At 40.2% G+C, this 21,409-nt stretch overlaps 1 protein-coding gene across 7 annotated transcripts in view; it reads right to left on the reverse strand.

Annotated features, from left to right (window-relative positions):
• The window catches only part of COL19A1 (collagen type XIX alpha 1 chain), a gene marked incomplete at its 3' end in the record, with an annotated part of 191,241 nt that overhangs the window by 102,099 nt on the left and 67,733 nt on the right, over window positions 1-21,409 (reverse strand). For all 7 annotated transcript variants that reach the window (XM_081906050.1, XM_081906051.1, XM_081906052.1 and 4 more), the window contains exons 10-12: window positions 13,496-13,549; window positions 7,045-7,098; window positions 5,273-5,317 (exon numbers count right to left, since the gene is read on the reverse strand). In XM_081906050.1, coding sequence (XP_081762176.1) covers window positions 5,273-5,317; window positions 7,045-7,098; window positions 13,496-13,549 — 153 coding nt within the window. The remainder of the gene's footprint in view (window positions 1-5,272; window positions 5,318-7,044; window positions 7,099-13,495; window positions 13,550-21,409) is intronic.

Below are 21,409 nucleotides of genomic sequence, written 5' to 3' on the forward strand. Positions count from 1 at the left end.
TCCATCTGAATCCAGAGCTACTGGTATGCCTACAGGAGAAGCAAGACCCTCTTGGGGTGTCAGTGCTGTGAATGCCTCCATTGTAGGCTCAGGTTGTAAATATGTGTCAATAAACCATGTATCATAAGGACACCACAGTCTCTGCTGTGCCTCATTTCCGAAAGGAAACACAAACCCTAGGTAAAGCACTTGAAACACCCAGAATCTTGCATCACTCAGAGATTGGGGGTGGCATGCAACAGTATTATCTACTTAGGTTCTCTATTTTGCAGGAGAGTTACTTCTGGCAGTTAAATATCTGACTGATAGACATTTTTATAAGGCTTAAATCCTATGCACAATTTCTTTGGAGTAAGCCCTATCGATCACAGTAGGACTTCTTTCCAAGTAAATATCTATTAAATCGGACAGCATCATTTTCTCAACGAGAAATGGACTTACTTTTAATTTTGACTTTTCATTTAGAATTAATGAATCTTCTTACCTCCAGTATTTCTTGCAACATGAACTCATAGATGTCTAGCGCTCTGAGAGCAAAGAAGGTAATGCTGTTTCTCCTTTTACATTTTGTTTCAATTTTTATTTTTCTCATCATGTTACACATACCATTATTAAACACTGGAAAATCAATAGCCCACTACAAAACTGATGCACTAGAGGCCACGTTCTTCGCTAGAAATACTTTATTGATTTTATATAGGTCAAATTCCCCCCCCCCCCCATAGACTATTTGCACCTGGATATTTGCTGCTGCAAGTGGAAATCAATTTCTGTTCTCTAATAAACTTAACTTTTTATCGTTCTCAGAACAAAAATAAAGCGCTGCAAGCTGTTTTCAAGAAGGGTATTGCTCACATACAAATAGTAATCTGTATGTTGTGGCACAGTCCCAAATTGGCCACAAGAACAATATTTTACTACCCTGTCCTCTTTAGTTTTTTCTTGTCAGAACATTCTTTTATTGCCAATTATATACATTAATTTGTTTTGGCCAAATTCAGTTGTAATATGCTGCAGGCTTCCATAATTTGCTCTTCTCAGAATAGGGGGTTCCTTGCAAGCATGAAAGAGAAATAAGCCCTTGGCCTGAGCTCTGCAGACTTATTTGTCAGAGTAACACACCACACTTGCCAACTACAATACAGCAATATATGTTCTACTGCTACAACACTCTCATCTTTGACAAATTATCCTGAACTTTAAAGTGTCCAGTCAAGCTAAGTCATGTTAACAACCACTTCATTAGTTTTGTAACAAATGAAAAACTGAACCAAATGGAGTGTGTTTGGTTCAACTTTCATTCACTGCAAAACAAATGGGTAAAAGTGGGTTCACACTCATCCTCAAGTGAGGGAGCTTATCTTCTTTGGCAGAAAATGGTATCTTCCCAGTGGCTGTCTCCTGTAATGGTTCCCCCAGCTCCTCTCCTCTCACGACACATCTCCCTCAACCAAAACAACCAACAACACCCCACAAATTAAAAATGGCTCATTCTAAAGATCAGAGACCACAATATTCAAAATAGTCGCTTTGCAAACAAACTGCTATATATCTTTTTTTCTGATCTACCAAGATACTGCCCTGTTTGCTCCCGCACCCCCCACAGGACCATCAGAGCTCTCAACATTTTTGACCCACCAACGTGTTTCCTGAGCAAAACTCCATTATAAGTAAGTGCTAACATATGGTTACTTCAGGTTTTTACAGCTTCTGTTCCCCAGTCTTACATACTTTCAAGAGTGCTGGTTCTGAAAATGTGCAAAAAATGAGAGCAGTTACTGCAGAAAGATGTGGGGAGGACTTAAACTTTAAAGCCAAGAGCTGTCACAATGCAGCCATTCACAAGAACCTTCCTCCATGAGACGTACTCCACACAGGTGTTGGCTCACATTAATAGTCACCCTCAGACATCTGTCCACACAAAGCAGATGGTAATAGGCTTAATCAGAGAAGTGCAGCATGTAGGATTGTGTCCAGGATGGCTTCCCTAGCCCATCTGTAGGGCAAAGCTGTTTTTTGTTATTAATGCACATCCTTCTGCCCTTGCCACTTTAATCCATGCTTGGGAGTGCAAAGGGAATCAAAAGGACCTCACTTCACTCCACTAAAGGTAAAGGTAAAGGTACCCCTGCCCGTACGGGCCAGTCTTGACAGACTCTGGGGTTGTGCGCCCATCTCACTTAAGAGGCCAGGGGCCAGCGCTGTCCGGAGACACTTCCGGGTCACGTGGGCAGCGTGACATCGCTGCTCTGGCGTTTACCTTCCCGCTGGTAAGCGGTCCCTATTTATCTACTTGCACCCGGAGGTGCTTTCGAACTGCTAGGTTGGCAGGCGCTGGGACCGAGCAGCGGGAGCACACCCCGCTGCAGGGATTCAAACCGTCGACCTTTCGATCGGCAAGTCCTAGGCACTGAGGCTTTAACCCACCTGCATCCCCTTCACTCCATTACTTGCCACCAAATCTGATACTGAGCTGGTTTGCGTCTCACACTGTGCCAGTTTGTTTTAAACCAAGGCTTAATCATGAACTTGCCTCCTGCCCCCAGCACAGGATTCCTTAACCCCACAAGGTGATGTGCACAGCATGAACAAGCCACAGCACACGACAGTGGTAAGTCATAACTGCACCAATGTTTGTTCTTGGCTTACATCTGGATTACTGTTTGTGGTTTGCCGTGTCATGCAAACCCAGATCGTAGTTGGAAGCAAACAAGCCACGATCTGGGTTTGCATGACATGGCAAGCCATACTATGACCTGTGCATCTGTGGGACCAGTATAAAGCCAGGTCAATGGTTTCAAACAAGGACTGGGAACCTGTGGCCCTCCATATATGGTGGAACTATCACTGAGCACTGGCCATGCTGGCTGGAACTGATGGGGGTTGAAGTCTAGAGGTCCGCAGGTTCCCCACTTCTGATTTCAAAAATCTACAGCCTAGTGTGACACATGAAAGGGGCCACTGCATGGGGGGAGGGGGAAGGAGTGCTGTTTTGGAGCATGGTTGAAAATTCTTAGTGGTTCAATTTCAGAAATGTAGAAAATGTTAGTTCCAAATTCAAATAGAAACTTATTTCATGACTCATGATATTGTATATATGGGGCAGGGAGGGGTGGTGGTTAAGGCCCATGTTACAAGTTTGCACTTGCCCCAAAATGATGCTTGGGCCCCAACTGTGTGTAAAATGGGATGTTTAAATTTCCTCAGTGAATAGGTGTTTGACACATTCCTTTCTTCAACCTCTCTCTCCCTCTTTCTTTCTCTCTCTCTCTCTCTCTCTCTCAAACACAAACACACACACAAATGCGCACGCACACACTTCTGGCTTTCCTTGTCAGAGGCAATTCCATTACAACAGTATATTTTGAAGAGCTATAGATTATTATCAGCATCTATGCACTAAAGGACTGCTGAATGTCAAACTCTGTTTAAGCACTCAGAGATTCCTATAATATTTTGGACAACCACAAAACACTTGTTAGAATCAAGACCAAAACCAGAAAGCTATTAGCATTTGTGACTGCACATTTTTTCAAAGTCTGCATTAGAGTGAAGGAAAACTGAACACAAATAGTGCAGCCAGAGTGGCAGCAGCAGCTGCAGCCATCCCAACCCGGTGTCCAAATAAAATACAATTGTAAGACATAAGGATGCTTTGACACAGCTGCTGGGAAGCCACTTAAAATCATTAAAAGGTTAATTGAGAATTATTTAAAAATAAAAACATGCTCAGATATCATCCAAGCATGTCCCTTTTATCCATCTCACAACTGCTAGTAATAATGGAAGTTGATAACAACTTTTCTCTTTTTGCAGTATCATTTGCATTCCTAGATGGTCAAAGTTATTTTTAATCTGTTGTATACTTCATTTTTAGATGCAAAAACGATCTGCTTCGAAGAGGTGCAGTCATCGGACCTGTCTGTGGGTTTCGATCAAATTTCAAAACTTGAAGAGTTACAAGCAGCATTTGTACACTAGGAAAGTGTCCCCTGGTCCTACACATGCAGGAAAAAATGTCAGCTCAAGCCAATCCACAATAGTAACATCCTAAGCAAATAAAGGGACGCGGGTGGCACTGTGGGTTAAACCACTGAGCCTAGGACTTGCCGATCAGAAGGTCACGGTTCAAATCCCCGCAACGGGGTGAGCTCCCATTGCTCAGTCCCTGCTCCTGCCAACCTAACAGTTCGAAAGCACATCAAAGTGCAAGTAGATAAATAGGAACCGCTCCAGCAGGAAGGTAAACGGCATTTCTGTGTGCTTAGTCATGTTGGCCACATGACCCAGAAGCTGTACACTGGCTCCCTCGGCCAATAAAGCGAGATGAGCACCGCAACCCCAGAGTCGGCCACGACTGGACCTAATGGTCAGGGGTCCCTTTACCTTTAAGCAAATAAAATCTGTCCTAGTCTAGGTGCCACATGCACCAAGCCCACACAGCAAACTTTTTTGTCATCTGAGAGCCTTTAAAATGAAGCATGTATTCAGCCTGTTCCCTATGCTACATCAACCTAAACCTTCTAAAAAATAACCACTAAACATGTCACCTGCTCAAATCCAGTTCAGTCACTCAGCCGGCCCCAGGAGTCCATGAAGCTACTAGCAAGGTTGTAACCCAGTGAGGATGGGATAGAGACACAAATAAAACTGGCACCCACCAATAATGCCTGTTCACATGACTACTGTGAATTGTGAGATTGCAGAAATCCCTTTTGAAGCTGATGTTGGAAATCACATGGAGTTCACCATGCATCACGTCTGATGATGGACATGAGATTCCTCTAGTGATTGCAGCTATAGTTGGTACATGAATCTATGAAAAAGGGTTAGCTGGCAGTCCTAAGTGCAAATATACAATAAATTACTGCTGGCAACATCAGTACCTTGTAACATTGGTTACCAAGTGTTTTGTCAAGGCTAGGTTTATGATGAAATATGAACAATAGTTATAAATTCAATTCAAACAGTAAATGTCACATATTTGAAAACAGTTTTCTTATTACTAGACTGAACAGCAGAAGCCTTGCACTGAAGTGCTCTATCAGTGGCCTAGTTCACAATAAGCCATTGAACAAAGTATGGTTTAGATGGGAATGAGAAGCATGCTTTAATCTATAGGTTAATGTGACATGCGAACTAGGCCGTTCTATAAAGTAGGAGTTTTGCATCTGAAATAGTGAGGAATGGGTCTCAGGTGAAGGTAGAAATAATTAAGCCAATATACAGTAATATCAAATAACATCAGTTTATAAAATACAGTATTATTTACCTTTTCTCCAACTTCACCTTTGTCACCCTTCAAGCCATGTTCACCCTGGTTTTGGAAGCAATGTAAGAAGTCAGTAGCATGCAAAACTTCTAAAACAACCATTTCAACACATTGAAGCAATGGATACTGCTTTACATTTCCCCTTTTGTGTTTCTATGTAAGAGGAAGGATAGCTAATTACTGACTTCTTAAAAGAATTACAGAATATATTTTGACTCATAACAATGATTGAGATGGGGCTTCTATATATACAAAAACCAAGCCTCAAAGGACCTTCATCCTTCACGTTCTGAAACATTTTCCTTTTATTAAAGCAGGGAAGATAAAAATATAACAATAAAGGTTTGCATAGAATAACTCGCCATTTCAAATCTAATATCCCCATGAGGTACCTGACAATTGCAAGTTTGATCAAAATAGCTTGGACCATCTTTATATTTAACAAACAGAAAAGAGGCCTGCAAACCTTCACACTTCCTTATGATCCTATATATTTGAGATGTATAGACAGAACTTACCACCTTACGTCCTGTTAAAGTACCTCTGGGTGGTTATAATCTCCAATAGTTCACTATTTCACTGATCCTATTCCCTTTTCTTGTGTTCTCAACAGACATATGAATGCCATGCACAGAAACAATCTAACTTAATAGCTATGATCACCATTTTACTATTCATGGTAGATAAAACACTGAGTGCTATTTCTAGCGGCAGACTTTTTATTAGCAATGGAGTAGCTGAGAGACAGGCATTTTACTGCCTTTTTGTTTGAAAATGGTCATTCAAAATAGCCACCCAAGCTCTTATTTCCTGTAAAACAATGCTTCATTGATAGATCTGAAAAATAGGGGTTAACTGGAAAAATTCTTATATGGTATAAGCAACAGAGACACATAAAAAGATGCGTGCACACACACAAGTGAAAGAGGTTTGTTTAACTGTTGCAAACCTGGAAAATGTTATAGATTTTAAACAAAAATGCCTACATATATTATAAACATTTCTTGGGCAAATGTGAAGAATTTTAAAAAATATTTTAACAGCATACCCAGTCTTATTGATATGATGTGTTCTTGCAGCAAGTAGAACATATTGCTTATCTAGAGATCTCAAGCTGAGAAAATGTAAATGCATAAGCCTGGATATTAAGCTGTGTGTACAATATCAATTACACTAGAATGAAGAGGCTGTGTGGTCTCAAGAATAGATTCTGGAAGCAGTGTTTGAATGCATCTTATGAAAAATCACAATACGGAAGTTGGATAGTCCCTCTAAATCTGGGAAAGATGAATTTTTTTCTATCAGTAGATTCACTGATATAAAGTACTGCACAATAATCATGACCTTTTAATTACCAAATATACACAAAACATATTTTGTCATGTTCAATGCACATTCCACTGGTGCTTAAAAGAACACTATTACTCTACTGGTTAGCATCAAACAATGGGCCCCATGTTTTTACACAACATTAGACTGGGAAGAAGCCAACATTGTGTTTTTCTTCTTGCTATCTCTGGACCACCTTTTGGTGTATTCATCTACTTATATTTGACCTTCCATCAAGAAGTTTGGAATGCATTTTATTGTCACAGCAACCCACTGAGTTTGATCAGAACATGGGAACTTTGATACAGCTATTCAGTGAGTTCAAGGGATTTTTGCAGCCAAACCCAACATTCTACTCTTGCTACTTCTGGAAAACAGAAAGGAATAGAATGAGAGAAATAAGAAACACAGAGCTGCAATAAATTGATATAAATCGGTTCTACCTTTTCACCAAAACCACCAGGAGCACCAGGAGCACCAATCAGACCATCTTCTCCCTGAAGCAAATTATATAAACTGGATTATCCATCAGCCATTAACTAACTAATTGGAAACATTTTATGTGGAATTATGAAGAAATGATAGCAATGTTCTCCATTATCCCATCTTACTTATATAGATAGAACAATCTAATATTTTCTAACCCAACTGTAACACTAAGGGCTAGAATAGTCTGGATATTTATAGAAGTATGAGCATATTTGCCCAATATATAAAATATGGTGTCTATAGAGCAGCCTTCCCCAACCTATTGCCAATCTGATGTTTGGGACTGATGGGAGTTGTAGTTCAAAACATCAAGAAGTTACCAGTTTGGAAAAGGCTGTTGTAGAATATTTAGGGCACTCTGGGCTTACATTTCCTCTGTACTTTCCAGGCACGGCCAACAATTTAAAGCTGCATGTCCAAGCGCCTCCCTACCCCCCCACCCGGAACTTTCCCTGCGAAAAGATCCAAGGCTGGAATAAAAAAGTTTCTCCGAGGAGAAAGACTCCCCCTCCGCGGCGCGGAGAGACCTGACCTTCCGCTTGCTCTTTTTGAGCAGTGAGCAGGAGAGAAAAGCCAGCTGCCCGCCTCGCTTCGGCCCCTGACGACGAAGGCGCAAGTTGAGAGACGCAGGGACATTTGAAGCAGCAGCCACGTCCTTAAGAGTGATGGGGGGAGGCGAGTAGGGAGCCGCACCATGTAAACTTTCTTGTGTCAAAACAACAACAACAAAAACACGAGAATAAAAGGTGAAGGCTGGCGGCCGGCAGCGGCTACATGGGCCACATGACGAGGTCTGGCGGGCCGCATTCGGCCCACGGGCCTTGTGTTTGACACCCGTGATCTAAGCTATCATAAAGGACATCAGGCAGCCCAGCATTTACATGCAGGCCCTAGGAACCTGCACAGCCATTATATATTTTACATGTGATATTATTGTGCAGCTTGGAAACATCCCAAGAATCTATGGCTACAGCTGAATATAATGCTAAATCATTGTTTAGAGTTACAAGACTAAGTCTAGCCTCCTCCTGCTTTCATATGTTCCCTGTCTGGTTCACATTAACCACAGTTTAGCATGTCAGAAAATTCAACCACAGGCAATGCTAGAATATAAACATTCTATATTTACTGTATAAAATACATAGATGTAGTTCAGGGATGCCCAACTTCCAAGAGACTGCGATCTGCTCCCACTAAAACAAAACAACACCTGGCAGTGATCTACTCATTGTATTGACCAAAGTTGTTAAGCTTTTTTGGGGGCGAATTGATCAGAGTTGTTGAGCTTTGGGGGGTGGGGTGGGCATCTATCAGGATCACGTGATAGACCAGGAAAGCCCAGCGATCGACCGGTAGATTGCCATCGACCTGTTGGACATCCCAGATGTAGTTACACCAGCAAAGACTCACTGGTGATACACAACTTGTTGGTGATGCTGGATCATTGATGGGGGTTGGAATGAGTGATAGATCTCTATGCAGAGAGGTCCTTCCAAAAATACAGATCCACTATCCATACAACCCTTGCCTCCTCCTTTTTTAAGTCACTCAACATCTTACTTGTCAAGGGAAACACGTGTCCTACCTGGTGAAAGTGAGGAAATGTGTATATCCAACAGTTGCAAGGTGTGGGTGCTTCTGTGCTACCACTGAGTATGCTTGCATTGCTTCATTTAACAAAATTGATACTAGTGAATTTTCAGAATGGAGATGTCTGTAAGCAATTAGCACTAAAACTGAGCATTCCACTTTTAAGAAACAAGGACACAAATGAGTCATGCTTTGGAATTGGGGGTGCTTTAAAACATCTTGCTTGGAGATTATTGCTTGGCTTAACAAAAACAGCATCCAACTGTTCAGTAGAATCTCATGTGACCCTATAAAGTACCATCAAATGGTGATGTGGCTTTCTGTTGACCACATTTTGAGGGAATTTCTGCAGTCTCATTTTTGTCTCTTCCAGAAGAAATTCCTGAAATAAAAGTTTCTCACAGCTGCTATTATATTTTTTGGGAAGTGACCAAACAGGTCACTGGGTTCACATTACCATTACAGAAGACAAAGGTCCATGCTGTTAACTACTCTTTTGCCTACCCTGTCTTGTTGCATAGCTTCATGCCGTACAATAGAAAATGCATTTAACCATGGTAAACCATTTCCTCTTTTTCACTCACAGCTTTCAAAAGGGTCTAAAGATGATGCTGAAACAATTTATTGTGGTGGGAATTAGACTGCTCTTTGGTTTTAAGCATGCAGTTCTGAATCCCACAGGATAAACAACTAGCAAAGAAGTGCTTCGGTGAGAGAGTAGTGATTACTTCAGTGTGTGGCATCAGAAAACAGGTGTAAGAAAAAAACACAGAAAATAAACTGTACAGCAGAAAGTCATATATCAACAATTCTATACACATTACTTGGCCCTGAATGTGAAAATATGTCTGAATCTCAGGATGTAGATAATTACATCCGGTGGCATTTTCAGTGTGTTTAAATTTGAACATATGGCCATATTCCTTGTTCGATGAGACTTCATCTTTGCATACTATTCTTGCATATCATTCTTTCATTTCAGTAAAAAATAATAATTTCAAAGCCCTTTATTGTTCTGCATAAATTTAATTCAGGCTCATTGTGTTACGGGGATGCTTGTGACCTGGGCTAATAAATTAAGCAAGATGATATAAGGATCCAAGCTGAGAGGCTTCTTATTCTCCTTCCTGCTAGAGCGCATTCTGTCCCCTGAAAAGCTTCTTCAAAAAAATCAAGGAGTCCTCCAGAGTGATTTGTGAGGAGTTGCAGTCTGAAATGCAAATCCAGAGGTTCTGGCACTCTAGAACATGCCCTAGAGTGTCCAGATCAACATCAATTTCCCACGGGCATTTATCTATTTTGATAAAGACATTTTAAGATAGCAAGCACATTGCCAAATTGGTTTTGCCCAGGCCTGCAATATCTCTGCAAATTGTCTCTTTGACTGTATAGCTGATAGAAATATGCAACTGAGCACACTTAGAATATTTTGCATCTATTAGAAAATATTTTGCATTCTAAGAGAATATTAATCTCTTAAAAGGTTTTGCAAACAAAAAGAAGAGCCAGTGTACAAGTAGACTTGCAAAGACATCTTTTTTGTGTTTCCTATCTGTGTGTCTTTGTTTTTTGAAGATTACTCAGATGCTTGTTTCTAAAATGAATGCTTCAAGGCATTTAAAACAGCTAAATCTTGAAGCAAATATGTGTGAAAAATCAAGAAAGAAATGTTTTTATTTACGTAACACTGCTTAGCAGGTGGTCTCAACAAATGTAACTTAGCTTAAAAGTCCTGAGAATGTTCTAGTAGGCTGTTAACAACCAAGTCAGCACTGGAAAAATGTTCTTTAAACACTTGTGACCACAAATGGCCATTTCACACATAATATGGGAGCAAATATAGGTTTGCCTCAAAATGTGCACACATAGTTGTTGATCCTGATGACTGCCTGTATGATAGACATTTGCATATTTAAGATGTATAACATTTAAGACACCTTTGTTTATTCCTATAAAAGGAATTTGTATGGTGGCCTAAAGGCAAACCAGTACTGCATTAACACTAAACATACTGGTCTTGAGTCAAACAAGAGTGTAGCGCTGGGGCAAAACAGCCAAGCATTCCAATTCAGAGCTTTTTAATGAAACAAGCTCAGTTTTCACAATCCATTACACAGCCCTTGCAAGGCTGAGACACTAACTTTGTAAAAATGAAACATTACTGTTCAGGTCCAGAAGTAACCCAGATTGTAAAAGTCGCCTCCGTATGCAAGTGTCAGTTTTATTCATTTCAATTTCAATCCTGATGAATTATTTGCTTTCTCTACCTCACAGAGAGTGAATATATTAAAAGAGTCTGCAATAAATACATAATATTGTGGAAATGCACACTCTGCAAGGGGCAGATGCTGTTGAAATAGTGAAGACTAAGGTTCTGTGAATGGAACAATAATGGTGTTCTGAGTTTGAAGGGGGACCCCCCTAAACCCTAGAAATTAATAAATGGCAGGACTTTGATTATTTGGGATGTGAAGGGAGAAATACAAGCTAAAGAGAAATTCCTGAGCTAGCCTAGGCAAAGTTGCCTGGCCAAGCTAGGGCTGTTGAGAAACAATACAGCGCCATTGACAACGCAAGAGAACTGTCCTTCCCCACACCCTGAGGTGTGAAAGGAGACTGGGGGTTTAGAAGGTTGCCAGGGTAGCTAGGTGTGAGGTGACAGGAAAAGTGTGTTTTAGGAAGGTGTTGTTATAGGAATTCTAAGGTCTTATATATATTTAAAAAGTTCATAAATATACAAGGTAAACACATACATAAGTATATAAGCCATGTGTCTGAAATAGTACAGGAGAACAATCCTGAAGCCACTTTGACTCTCCCAAATTGACCTCAAATATGTCTCTGGGAGGAGGAAGGAAATGGGAAAAGCTTTCCAATTGTCTTTAGACTGTAGGGACTTACACCTCCCTGTAAATACAGTCTGGCAAGTATCTGTTATGCTGAGCACACTATCAATATGCATAAGAGATTCAGGAACTAAGTATTTACCATCTCAAAGGAATGGCCAGGCTCTCAGGCAATCAGATAAGGCATTATCAGGTATACTGGCAGACAGGAGAGAAGCAACACACTCAAATTTCTGCTGGGGACCACCTCTTTCTGTGATGCATGAATGATGTTTTGGGGGTGGTCTTGAGCTACAGGCTAGGCAATTTCAAGTCTATATAAGAGCTTGCACACCAATGTTCTGGGTTCCTCTCCTCCCTCCCTGCGTGGGGGATTGGGGGACCCTGTTGCAACAGTTTAATAAAGAACATGCTTACTAGCTGCTTTGCTTCTCAATATTCTCTGGTTGGCCTCTGTTATTTTCTCCTACCGATAGAGAACCTACTTAAGGACTCTATACGGGCTCTTAGATACCCCATAAGGGAAAGGGAGCAATATTTTTCTTATAACAGTGTGCTGGCTGAGGTGGGCACAGCTGGGTGAGACCAACTCCACCCTGTTCACCCACCCAGGTTTCAGTGATACATGCCAGATCAGGCTCCTCAAAAAAAGAAGAAAAAGAAGAAGTAAGGTGTGCTGAGAAGAAGGGAGAACAAACAGAGAAATCTTAATTTTTATTATTGTGGTTGGTTTGGTGGTTTTTTAGAGCTACTTTAGGTCCATGGGGTCACGAAGAGTCGGACACAACTAAACGACTAAACAACAAATGCATTTAGAAAACTGGGGTACAAATAAACTAAAATAATTACATACTTAAAACCTATACTTTTATTTTTTAAAAATGGGAAATATCAGATCCGTTTTCTTTTTTCAGAAAACAGTGAATGAGCTAGGTCTAAAGATTGGGTATGAGTATGTGCTTGCTAATATGTTAGCTTAGAACATTATCAGACTAGATACAGAGTCAGACAGACAATTTTCCACTACTTTTGTTTTTGAATACTTATTTTGACTAATCTTTCTACTCAAGACATTCCATTATACAAGCAATTCATGCCTTGCATATTTTATCAGATTCCTTCCCCTCCTTCACGTAACAGCAATTGGCTTTGCGCTTTTACAGTGCCAATTCCAAATTTCATATAATCTCTCTTCCGTTTTAATATGATGACAATTTGCCTGTCACTTATTATGAAATAGAAAAGGCCTGTAATTTTTTTCCCAGGAAGACAGGGAGATCTTTTTATACTGAAGATGATCTGTTGAGCCATAAATAAGCAGTTGCCACCTTCAGGGTGGCATGGGGAGAGAGAGAGAACAAGATAATTTTTGCACTGTATGGTATGATTTTACTAAATGTACAAATGAAACAACACAGAGATGAGAAATGCCTACAACGTATATTGCAATATGGCATAGATAAGCAGGGACTACACATTAGCTCATTCTTATTCTGCGTTTTCCAAGTTGATCTATCGAAGAATTCACTGAACTGGTTTACTATTCATCACCTCATATTTCACCCCTCTAGTGACCCATTTTTTGGTTGGCCATGACAAGTCTTATGATTTACGTGTGTAAATGATTTTTTCACCTCAGGTTGCGAAATGGCCTGTGTTAAGAGGCAGGGTGCAAGCAAGAGTCTATTCAGCAGCCTCAGCTTTTGTAGCTGACAGTCAAGGTCGAGGCCTCCCAAGACAGGTGGGAAAATCTGATTTGTCGGGTTTTTTAAAAAGTAGCTTCTACTATGTTTTTAAATGGTAACAAACACCAGTGTTAGTTTACATATATTAAACTATTTTGGTCCTCAGGATGTCAACAATATAAGACTCTTTTGCCAAACATCCTATTTTTTTTTTATTTTTACGTTTAATAGCACCGATTGAATTATATCACTGCAACTCGAGAGGTCAAAGGCAGGAAACTCACCTTCTCACCGGGAAAACCAGGGGTGCCATTTTCTCCTTTAGCTCCTTCTTCACCCTGTAAAGTAAATTGTAGACAGATTCGTCAGCTTGTCCAAGTTGTTCTTTAAGAAAACATTCAGCCCCTCAAAAGTTTGATTCTGCTTTATTTTTTATTCCATTATTTCTACTGAACAAGAACAGCAAAAGAGTACCACAAGCTGAGAGACAGACAGCCAAGAGACTTCCTGCTAAGATGGAGATGGGATCAGACACGCCTAGATGAGCTGCCTTTTCAAGCTGTGTTTCTCGGTGCCTAAAAGCAAATGTACCTCTTTTGAATCCTTGTGAACCTCACTGAAGGCAGATGGGTGGCATTCACACCTTAATCTCCTTCATTAACTGTGCTAATGGGCCACAATTCTGCAGTTCCCCAAGGGCCTAAGGCTGCCTCCCCACCAGGGCCTAAGAGCACTATTCCCCCAACTCTGCTTCAGAAGAAGCAAAGGAGGGTTTTCTTCTGCACTTTAAAAAAAAAATGGCAGCAGATTTAAAAACAATATTAAAAAAATCAGTGGATGTGCTACAGATCTCAGTGGATACAATAAACAACCCATTAGGAATAGGTGAAACATGGCTGGCACAAAGGACTGGGGGAGAGATCATTAATATACGAGGCCCTGTAGGCTGATATCAAGGCTGCTTGTGAAACACCTCAAACTCTCACCAGAACAATATAGGAATTGTTGGGAACCCCACAAATTTCACTGGCTCTCCATTGCATGCTGTTTTGGGTTTATCCCTTGAATTGGATATCAAGCTCCTAGATCTTTTATCTCACACACAGGAAGGAGGCCACTCCTATAGCCTTTGCTGTAAAATTCCTCTAATTCCCCACCAAGGAAGATATTCTCAAATATGCAAGAGAGAAGGAAATGTTTCATTGGGTTGACTGTAATAATGCGTGCATTATGATATTCCCCAACCACCCAAAATAGGTGGTTGAGAGTTGTTTTCAGAGGTAGGCCAGATGGCAAGAGACAGAAACACAAGCTTTTACATCTGACGTCCAGAAATCTTTTGTCTTTGACATGCAGGCCACATAAGGGCCTTCCGCAATGCAGCATCAGTCGAGGACTTCCTTACGCAACAACCAGCTAAAGATTGATGTGAAATACACCATGCTAATTTCCTTCAAACATATGGCTTGATGTTATCTCTTGGGACAAAGGCTGAACAGACAGCCTCTCCTGCCATAACATTTTATCTCTCTTTTGTTGGAATTCCCTTTACGCTTTCTCCATCCTGCCCCCTCCACACCTCACACAATATCTTCATTCCTTTTTCAGTTCCTTCAATTCACTTCTAACGTAAAAAATTTGTGGGGTGGTGGTGGCTGCTGGTCATAACACCCCTTTTCACTTCCATCATACCACCAGTGCTTGCTTGATCTGCACAACAGGCTTAGAGTTTACTAGGTATGGCCCATGAGAAATATCGTTTTATAAAACTCATCTCTCCCTTTCACAACACACACACTGGACCAACCTCAACTCACTTTTGTCCTAGTTGTCATATGTGAAATGGATATTAACTGGAAGAGGACTGTGATTAATTCAGAGCTGGTCTTTGTAGGCGTGTGCAATGTTAAACTAATATAATGTAAAGGCCCCAGAATGGTTCCCTTTTCCTCTCTCCCTTCCATAGCTGTCAGTGTTTCCCTTTCTTTGAGGGAAATTCCCTTATTCCAAATAGGATTCCTCGCAAGAAAAGGGAAAAGTTAACAGCTATGCTCCCTTCCTGCTGTAATGATGTTGAATAGGCACATTTCAGCTTTGGTTCCCCACAGCCTCTCACTTTTGATAGCTTGGAATGGCCAAGTTTGGGGCCAAGTTTGTTGGCAGGCTGGAACAACCTCTCCCTTTGTAATATTGGATGGATTGGTGCTCCTTCCCTGGAAGCAAATTAGGAAATTTGTGTTTCAAGGCAAGAAGCAAGTCCCACTCCTATAATCTGAATATTTTAATCTTTCTTTATTATTATTATTATTATTATTATTATTATTATTATTATTATTACTCCCTCCGTTTTTAAAGATAATTTATCAACTGTTCTCCTTCCCAATAATTTTTTTAGATCTGACCGGGATAACATGTTACATATAGTGCTGCTAATGTCTTAACATTTTTGTTTCTTCTGGTATGTGAAGAATATTACCTAGTTTTCTATTCCCATTGCCTCCACCTCTGCAAATTTTTACATAAGAATTAGCCTTCTCGGGCCTAAAAACGAATAGTGAATCCTGAAATTGATGGGGCTCATCTCTCTGTTGCACTCCCCCAGTACACTAATTTTCAGAGAATACTGCTATGCCTACCTCTCCAATTTCCATGAATTTCCTGGGGCACCTCATTAAATACAAACTAGTGTTAACCACAGGTTTAAAAAATTGAGAGCAGAAATTGTCCTCAGTGAAGACAGCCACATTCCTAAAACAGGCAGGCATACATTATGTGAGTGCTGAGTAAGTGAGGCTTATGACTGCGATCTCTCTCTCAAAAAGCCAAAGGGGTAGTTATCCTGCTTTGCGAATCTTAAACTTTGCAACTAGAGAAGGAAATCAAGGACCCTGAAGTTCATTTTATATTACGCTGCTGGGTAAAAATTAGCAATCATAAATATTTATGACACCAATGTAGACTTCCGGTCACATTTTCAACATCTACAGGTACTGTCCTATGACAATTTAATCATAACGGGAGATTTTTATTTTATCCTAAATAATGTTTTGGACTGTAATACCTTTCTTCTGCATGCAACATCACAGACTAGTTTGCCAATATTACAAAAGTACAAGTCATAGATATTAAATACAGTGGTACCTCGCATATGTAACCTGAAGCGTATGTAACCCGAGGTACCACTGTACTCTAGTGAGTCAGACTATACATTTCTCTCTACTGTAACCAAAATTGTTTTAGGCCAGATTACAGTATTTTCAGATATCCAAGAATTTGATCTGTATGAAGGTTGCTTGCAAAATTGACAAAATAGCCAATTCAGACAACACAGCAGTTTTTTTTCCAAAAATACAACTGGGCGTGTCTGTTCTTTCCATGTCAAAGAGGCAGCTCAATTCATCACATTTGAATGATCAGGGCTTCAATACACAAATGAACACAGAACTGATTGACTTTCTTTTTTCAAATTAATCAAGGTTAATCTTTCAAATTCAAATTAATCTTCCAAGGCCAGGATAATGGATGCTGCTAGGGAAAAATGGGAAAATAACTCTTTAATGCTACATGAAGCTCATCCCAGTCCTGTCCACTGCAAAATATAAGCCACCCCCCCCAAAAAAAAACAACTATATAGCAGCAACAACAGAATTTACATTAACCATGGGTAGACAAACTAAGGCCCAGGGGCCAGATCCGGCCCAATCGCCTTCTAAATCCAGCCTGCGGATGGTCCAGGAATCAGCGTGTTTTTACATGAGTAGAATGTGTCCTTTTATTTAAAATGCATGTCTGGGTTATTTGTGGGGCATATGAATTCGTTCATTTTTCTTCTTCAAAATATAGTCTGCCCCCCCCCCAAGGTCTGAAGGACAGTGGACCAGCCCCCCTGCTGAAAAAGTTTGCTGACCCCTGAGTCATCAACTTATCAGAAGCAAAGTTACTGGAATAAAGGGGGGAAACCTAGTAAATTCTTGGTCTACTGTCACCTTCAGCATATAAAATCTAGAAACATAACTCCTGCAGTTAAAAGGACAGAGACAAGCACAACATAAATTGGAAATGAAGTTCTTCAAACTGTAAAGAAAAAAGTAGGGGTTAATGTTGAAAAACTAAACTGACTTGTTTCAAAACCATAAGTTCACTTTCTCAGATAGTATATGAATTCATGGTCTCTTGGCATTTGATACACACAAATATCTGTATGAAGTGCATTTGATTAGGTCACACAGGAGGGGGATCCACTTGTACATTGTAGATTACAAAATCCCAGTGATAACTTTCAGTTTGCTGCAGAGAACAACTCAGTGCTGAATACAAAGGGCCATACTTGTTCCAATTTTAAGAATTTAGTGCTTTCACAAAACTATTGAAATAATATGTAAAACCCACTGTCCATTTGTACAAGTATAATGATAATTGTAAACTGTATGAGCCTGCCATACACTACTTTTGAAACTGGAGATAAACCCCATGTATTATATAGTACTTTCTTCAGTAAGAAAGCCTTCTGATCACAATATTGTAAAATAAATATTTTAAAGGCCACCTCACAACAGTCTTTAGAAACAATTGTCTAAGGAAGAGATTCCCTTCTGCATGTTTCAGACTTCAGGAATTATATAGCCTGGGGAACTGTCCACTAGTGTGCTAATAATATTATATGTTTCAGTTGATCTGGAATTAAAGAAAAACAAGAAAGCAGTATTCTAGTACACAATAATAATAATAATGACAAGCCACATATGTTTGCCTTCTAATGCATAAATAAATGAAAAAGGTTTTGCTAGTATTATGAAACTAATCTGATTCTGAAGGCACTTCTTGCATGATAAATGTTTATACCCCTCTGCCCTATTGCTTAGATTGCTTGAGAATGTCATATATTGCATTATTCTAATATATGGGCTAATCTGTTCAGACTGTTTGGTTAAAGTGGTATTTCAGGAGGCTGAATTAAATGTGAGTGTTCAAAAGAAAAAGGAATTTCAAATCTAAGCTACATGTGGATTTGATACCTGGCTTCTGCCATTATATCGTAGATGGAACAACCGCTGTGGATTTGATGTGCTTGAGGGTTACCTCACCAACACAATGAGTCAGATATTTCATTAGAAGCAGGTCTCTGAGGTATAAATGGTTTATGTTTCTGAAATGTCTCCTCCTTTTGAATCGTAATTACCTTTAGGTTGTGTCCAACCCTAAAATCACATGAATCATTAGGACATAATTTAGCTGACCTTTCTCAGTGAATATTGTTTATACATGCAACACACCCCAGTACAGAAAAAAAGTTTTGAAATATTAAGACACATTGGGTTTGATGTAGAGTATTTGTGTGGAACTCTGCACACGGATGGTCCTGCTATGGGGAAGGGTTGATTGCCAATTCCTCCTTTCCTTAACAAGCTGCTCTGGAAGGTTAGGAGACCTTTCAGAACAATGTAGGAGATGGTTTGAAAAGTTGCATTGGGAAGTGTAAATAAGTAAAAATCACCTGCCCTCCTGCCGCTGGGTGTTTCAGTCCCTTCTGTAAATGGAATGAGCCCTTCAGGGACAGTCTGGATTCATGCCAGACTCTATTAAGATTCTACTGATACTCATAAAGTTAAGTAAAACAGGTGAGATGAGATAAATAGCTGTTTGTGAAAGGAAAGCTGAGTCTGTTAGAATACCTCTTGGGATAAGCAACTGCCCATATAGCTAGGGTATGGTTTGATTCTTTGCTAGTCTGAACAACAGCAGTTGCATATAAATGATGGAAAGCAATTAGGCAAGCAATCGAGTTAATATTTTCCAAAAATAAGGCATTTTTGCAAGTCACTACTCCTTTATATACACTAAATTGCCTCCATGCGCTACATCCTGCAGCTTTTATACCTGTCTTCCTGAAATCACAGAATTCATCTGCAGAAACTCAAAGGGCTGCACCTGTAAAAACCAGCTGGCACCACTTATTTATTGGCATGTGAGCAGGGGGCGGGGAGGGGGGGTGAGCAAATCAAGCAAAATGAGCTGCACATGCTTGCACTCATTCCAGAAATTCACACCCAGTGAATTGAAGTAATGATGTTTAGGGTTTCTCATTGAAATGGGTTTGAATGCAGACATCCTAAGTTGGTTCAGTCACCAGCAGCAGGATGAAATCCTGACTATGTTTATTAGCAACTGCCACCAGCACTTAGGAAAGGAAGAAGAGAGGGTGAGCAGAAATTAATCATGTCAGTTTCTGTGACTGCCCACGGAATGAGCATTACATCATATTTTGCTTCCTGTGCTGCTTCCAGCTATTTTAGGAGAGCTCCTAACCATTTCGTTGCCTCTTGAAATGTATTTTTACACACGGCATACTCTGAATTCATGCAGTTCTATGTCTGCTATTCTTTTTTTTATATTACAAAAAAAGACTTTAGTGTGACTAACTAGAAACCATGCTAAATATACACAGCTGCTTCATGACAACAGTAAATCAACTTCCCCTCCCCTTAAGCCTTTAAGATAACTATGTACTACAGCAAATTAGATTATGAAGTTATGCCTACATCATGTAATGGTCACTTTAATAAGCAGAGGCCAGACTCAAATCGAACAAACCCTTCAGTCCATGCACAGCTGAACTAAGTTCAGGGCAGCAAACATTTGACCCATGAGGCAGTTTGTGTGCTATTTGGGGTTCATACTACCCCGAGCATTTTATTTCACCCGCTCACCCCCTTTTGATTATCTGTTTATTAAGATTCTTGTAAGTCATATAAGAATGTAGAGTAAATTGTTAAAACTTCTTACAGAGTTTTTACGGACTGTCTATTAGTTCCTATGGTATTAGTCATTCCTAGACCCTCCAACGATGATTCACATTCCTAGAAACCAGGGAAGGCTTCTAATCCCTTTGCTGCAACCTTTTAACTCTAGGGTCCCCAATGGGACCCTTGAGGTCTTCTCTTGGTGCCTGTGAAGCCTCTGAGCTCTCCCCATGGCCCTTTTCATCATGAAGTGGTGAGGACTGTTATAGAACTGAAGGAGGAAGGTAGGAGGGCAATGGTCTCCCCAACTTCCTCTCTGAAATCTATGTGATTTTCAAGGCTCAGGCTGCAATCTGAGCAGCCAAACAGAAAGTAGACTGAGCAACTGAGAAGCTAAGAGGGAAAGTGGAGAGATATGGAAGACTTCAGGGGAGTTAAACAGAGCAACTGGGGGAGGCAGGGAGAACAAAGTGGGGTGTCACAGGAGAAGAGAATGAACTGTCAGAGGAATTGAGAAGGCAATGCTGTGCACACTCCGATATGTTAGATCCACTGTGTGCATGTGCATGTAGGGAGATGGAAGAGAAGCACCCATGGCGCTCTCTCAAAAATCTCAATGTGTCCACTATCCCAATAATGTGTCATCTTTCTCAGTGAATTTTGTTCATACGTGCCACACACCCCAGTACAGAAAAACAGGTTCCTCCAACCTAAGGTAGTAGAATGGATTGTACCACTTCAGACTATGAGTGGAGGATATTGGTTCTGAATGCCCTGCTATGTATGGATGAATTTATTTATATATAAATATATTTATTTATATATTTTTTTATTTTATTTTTATTCCACCTTTCCTCCCTAAAGAGCCCAGTGTGACAAACAAATCAATAATAAAAACAATTTTAAAAAACTTTTAAAGAAAGAACAGTTCAAAGATTCTCTCAACCAGTGACTTCAGTGTTGCCAACAACAGTGACTTCAGCCATCAAACACTTAGGTAAGCAGGAATGTCATAAATTCCAGCTGAAAGTCAATAATGAGGGAGACAGACACACCTTACCAGTGAGGGCACTCTACAGCAATGGGACCATCAATGAAAAGACCTTGTCATTGGTCAATGCCAAGCCCCAGTGACAGCACTACCAGTAAGAACTGACCTGCCAGCCATAGGATCTAATATCATTGACATTGGGGAAGGCAGTTTTGGGTACCTGGGTCCCAAGCCATTTAGAACTTTATATGCTAGTACTAACACCCTAAATTTCGGCTTAGTAGCTCACTGGCAGCCAATGCAGCATTTTCATGACCAGTGACAATTATCAGCTTCTGTCTCCAAAACATATTTGAGGGCAGCCCCACAAACAGCCCAAGTAACAAAGTACCACAAAAGGTGTCTGTCCAGATTATTCTCTCTCAGTCTCTTTCATTCTTCACTAGTTTTCTATTTTCAAGTAATTT

The sequence above is a fragment of the Podarcis melisellensis genome (genome assembly GCF_964234715.1).
Source record: "Podarcis melisellensis genome assembly, chromosome: 3".
Taxonomy (NCBI): Eukaryota; Metazoa; Chordata; class Lepidosauria; order Squamata; family Lacertidae; genus Podarcis; species Podarcis melisellensis.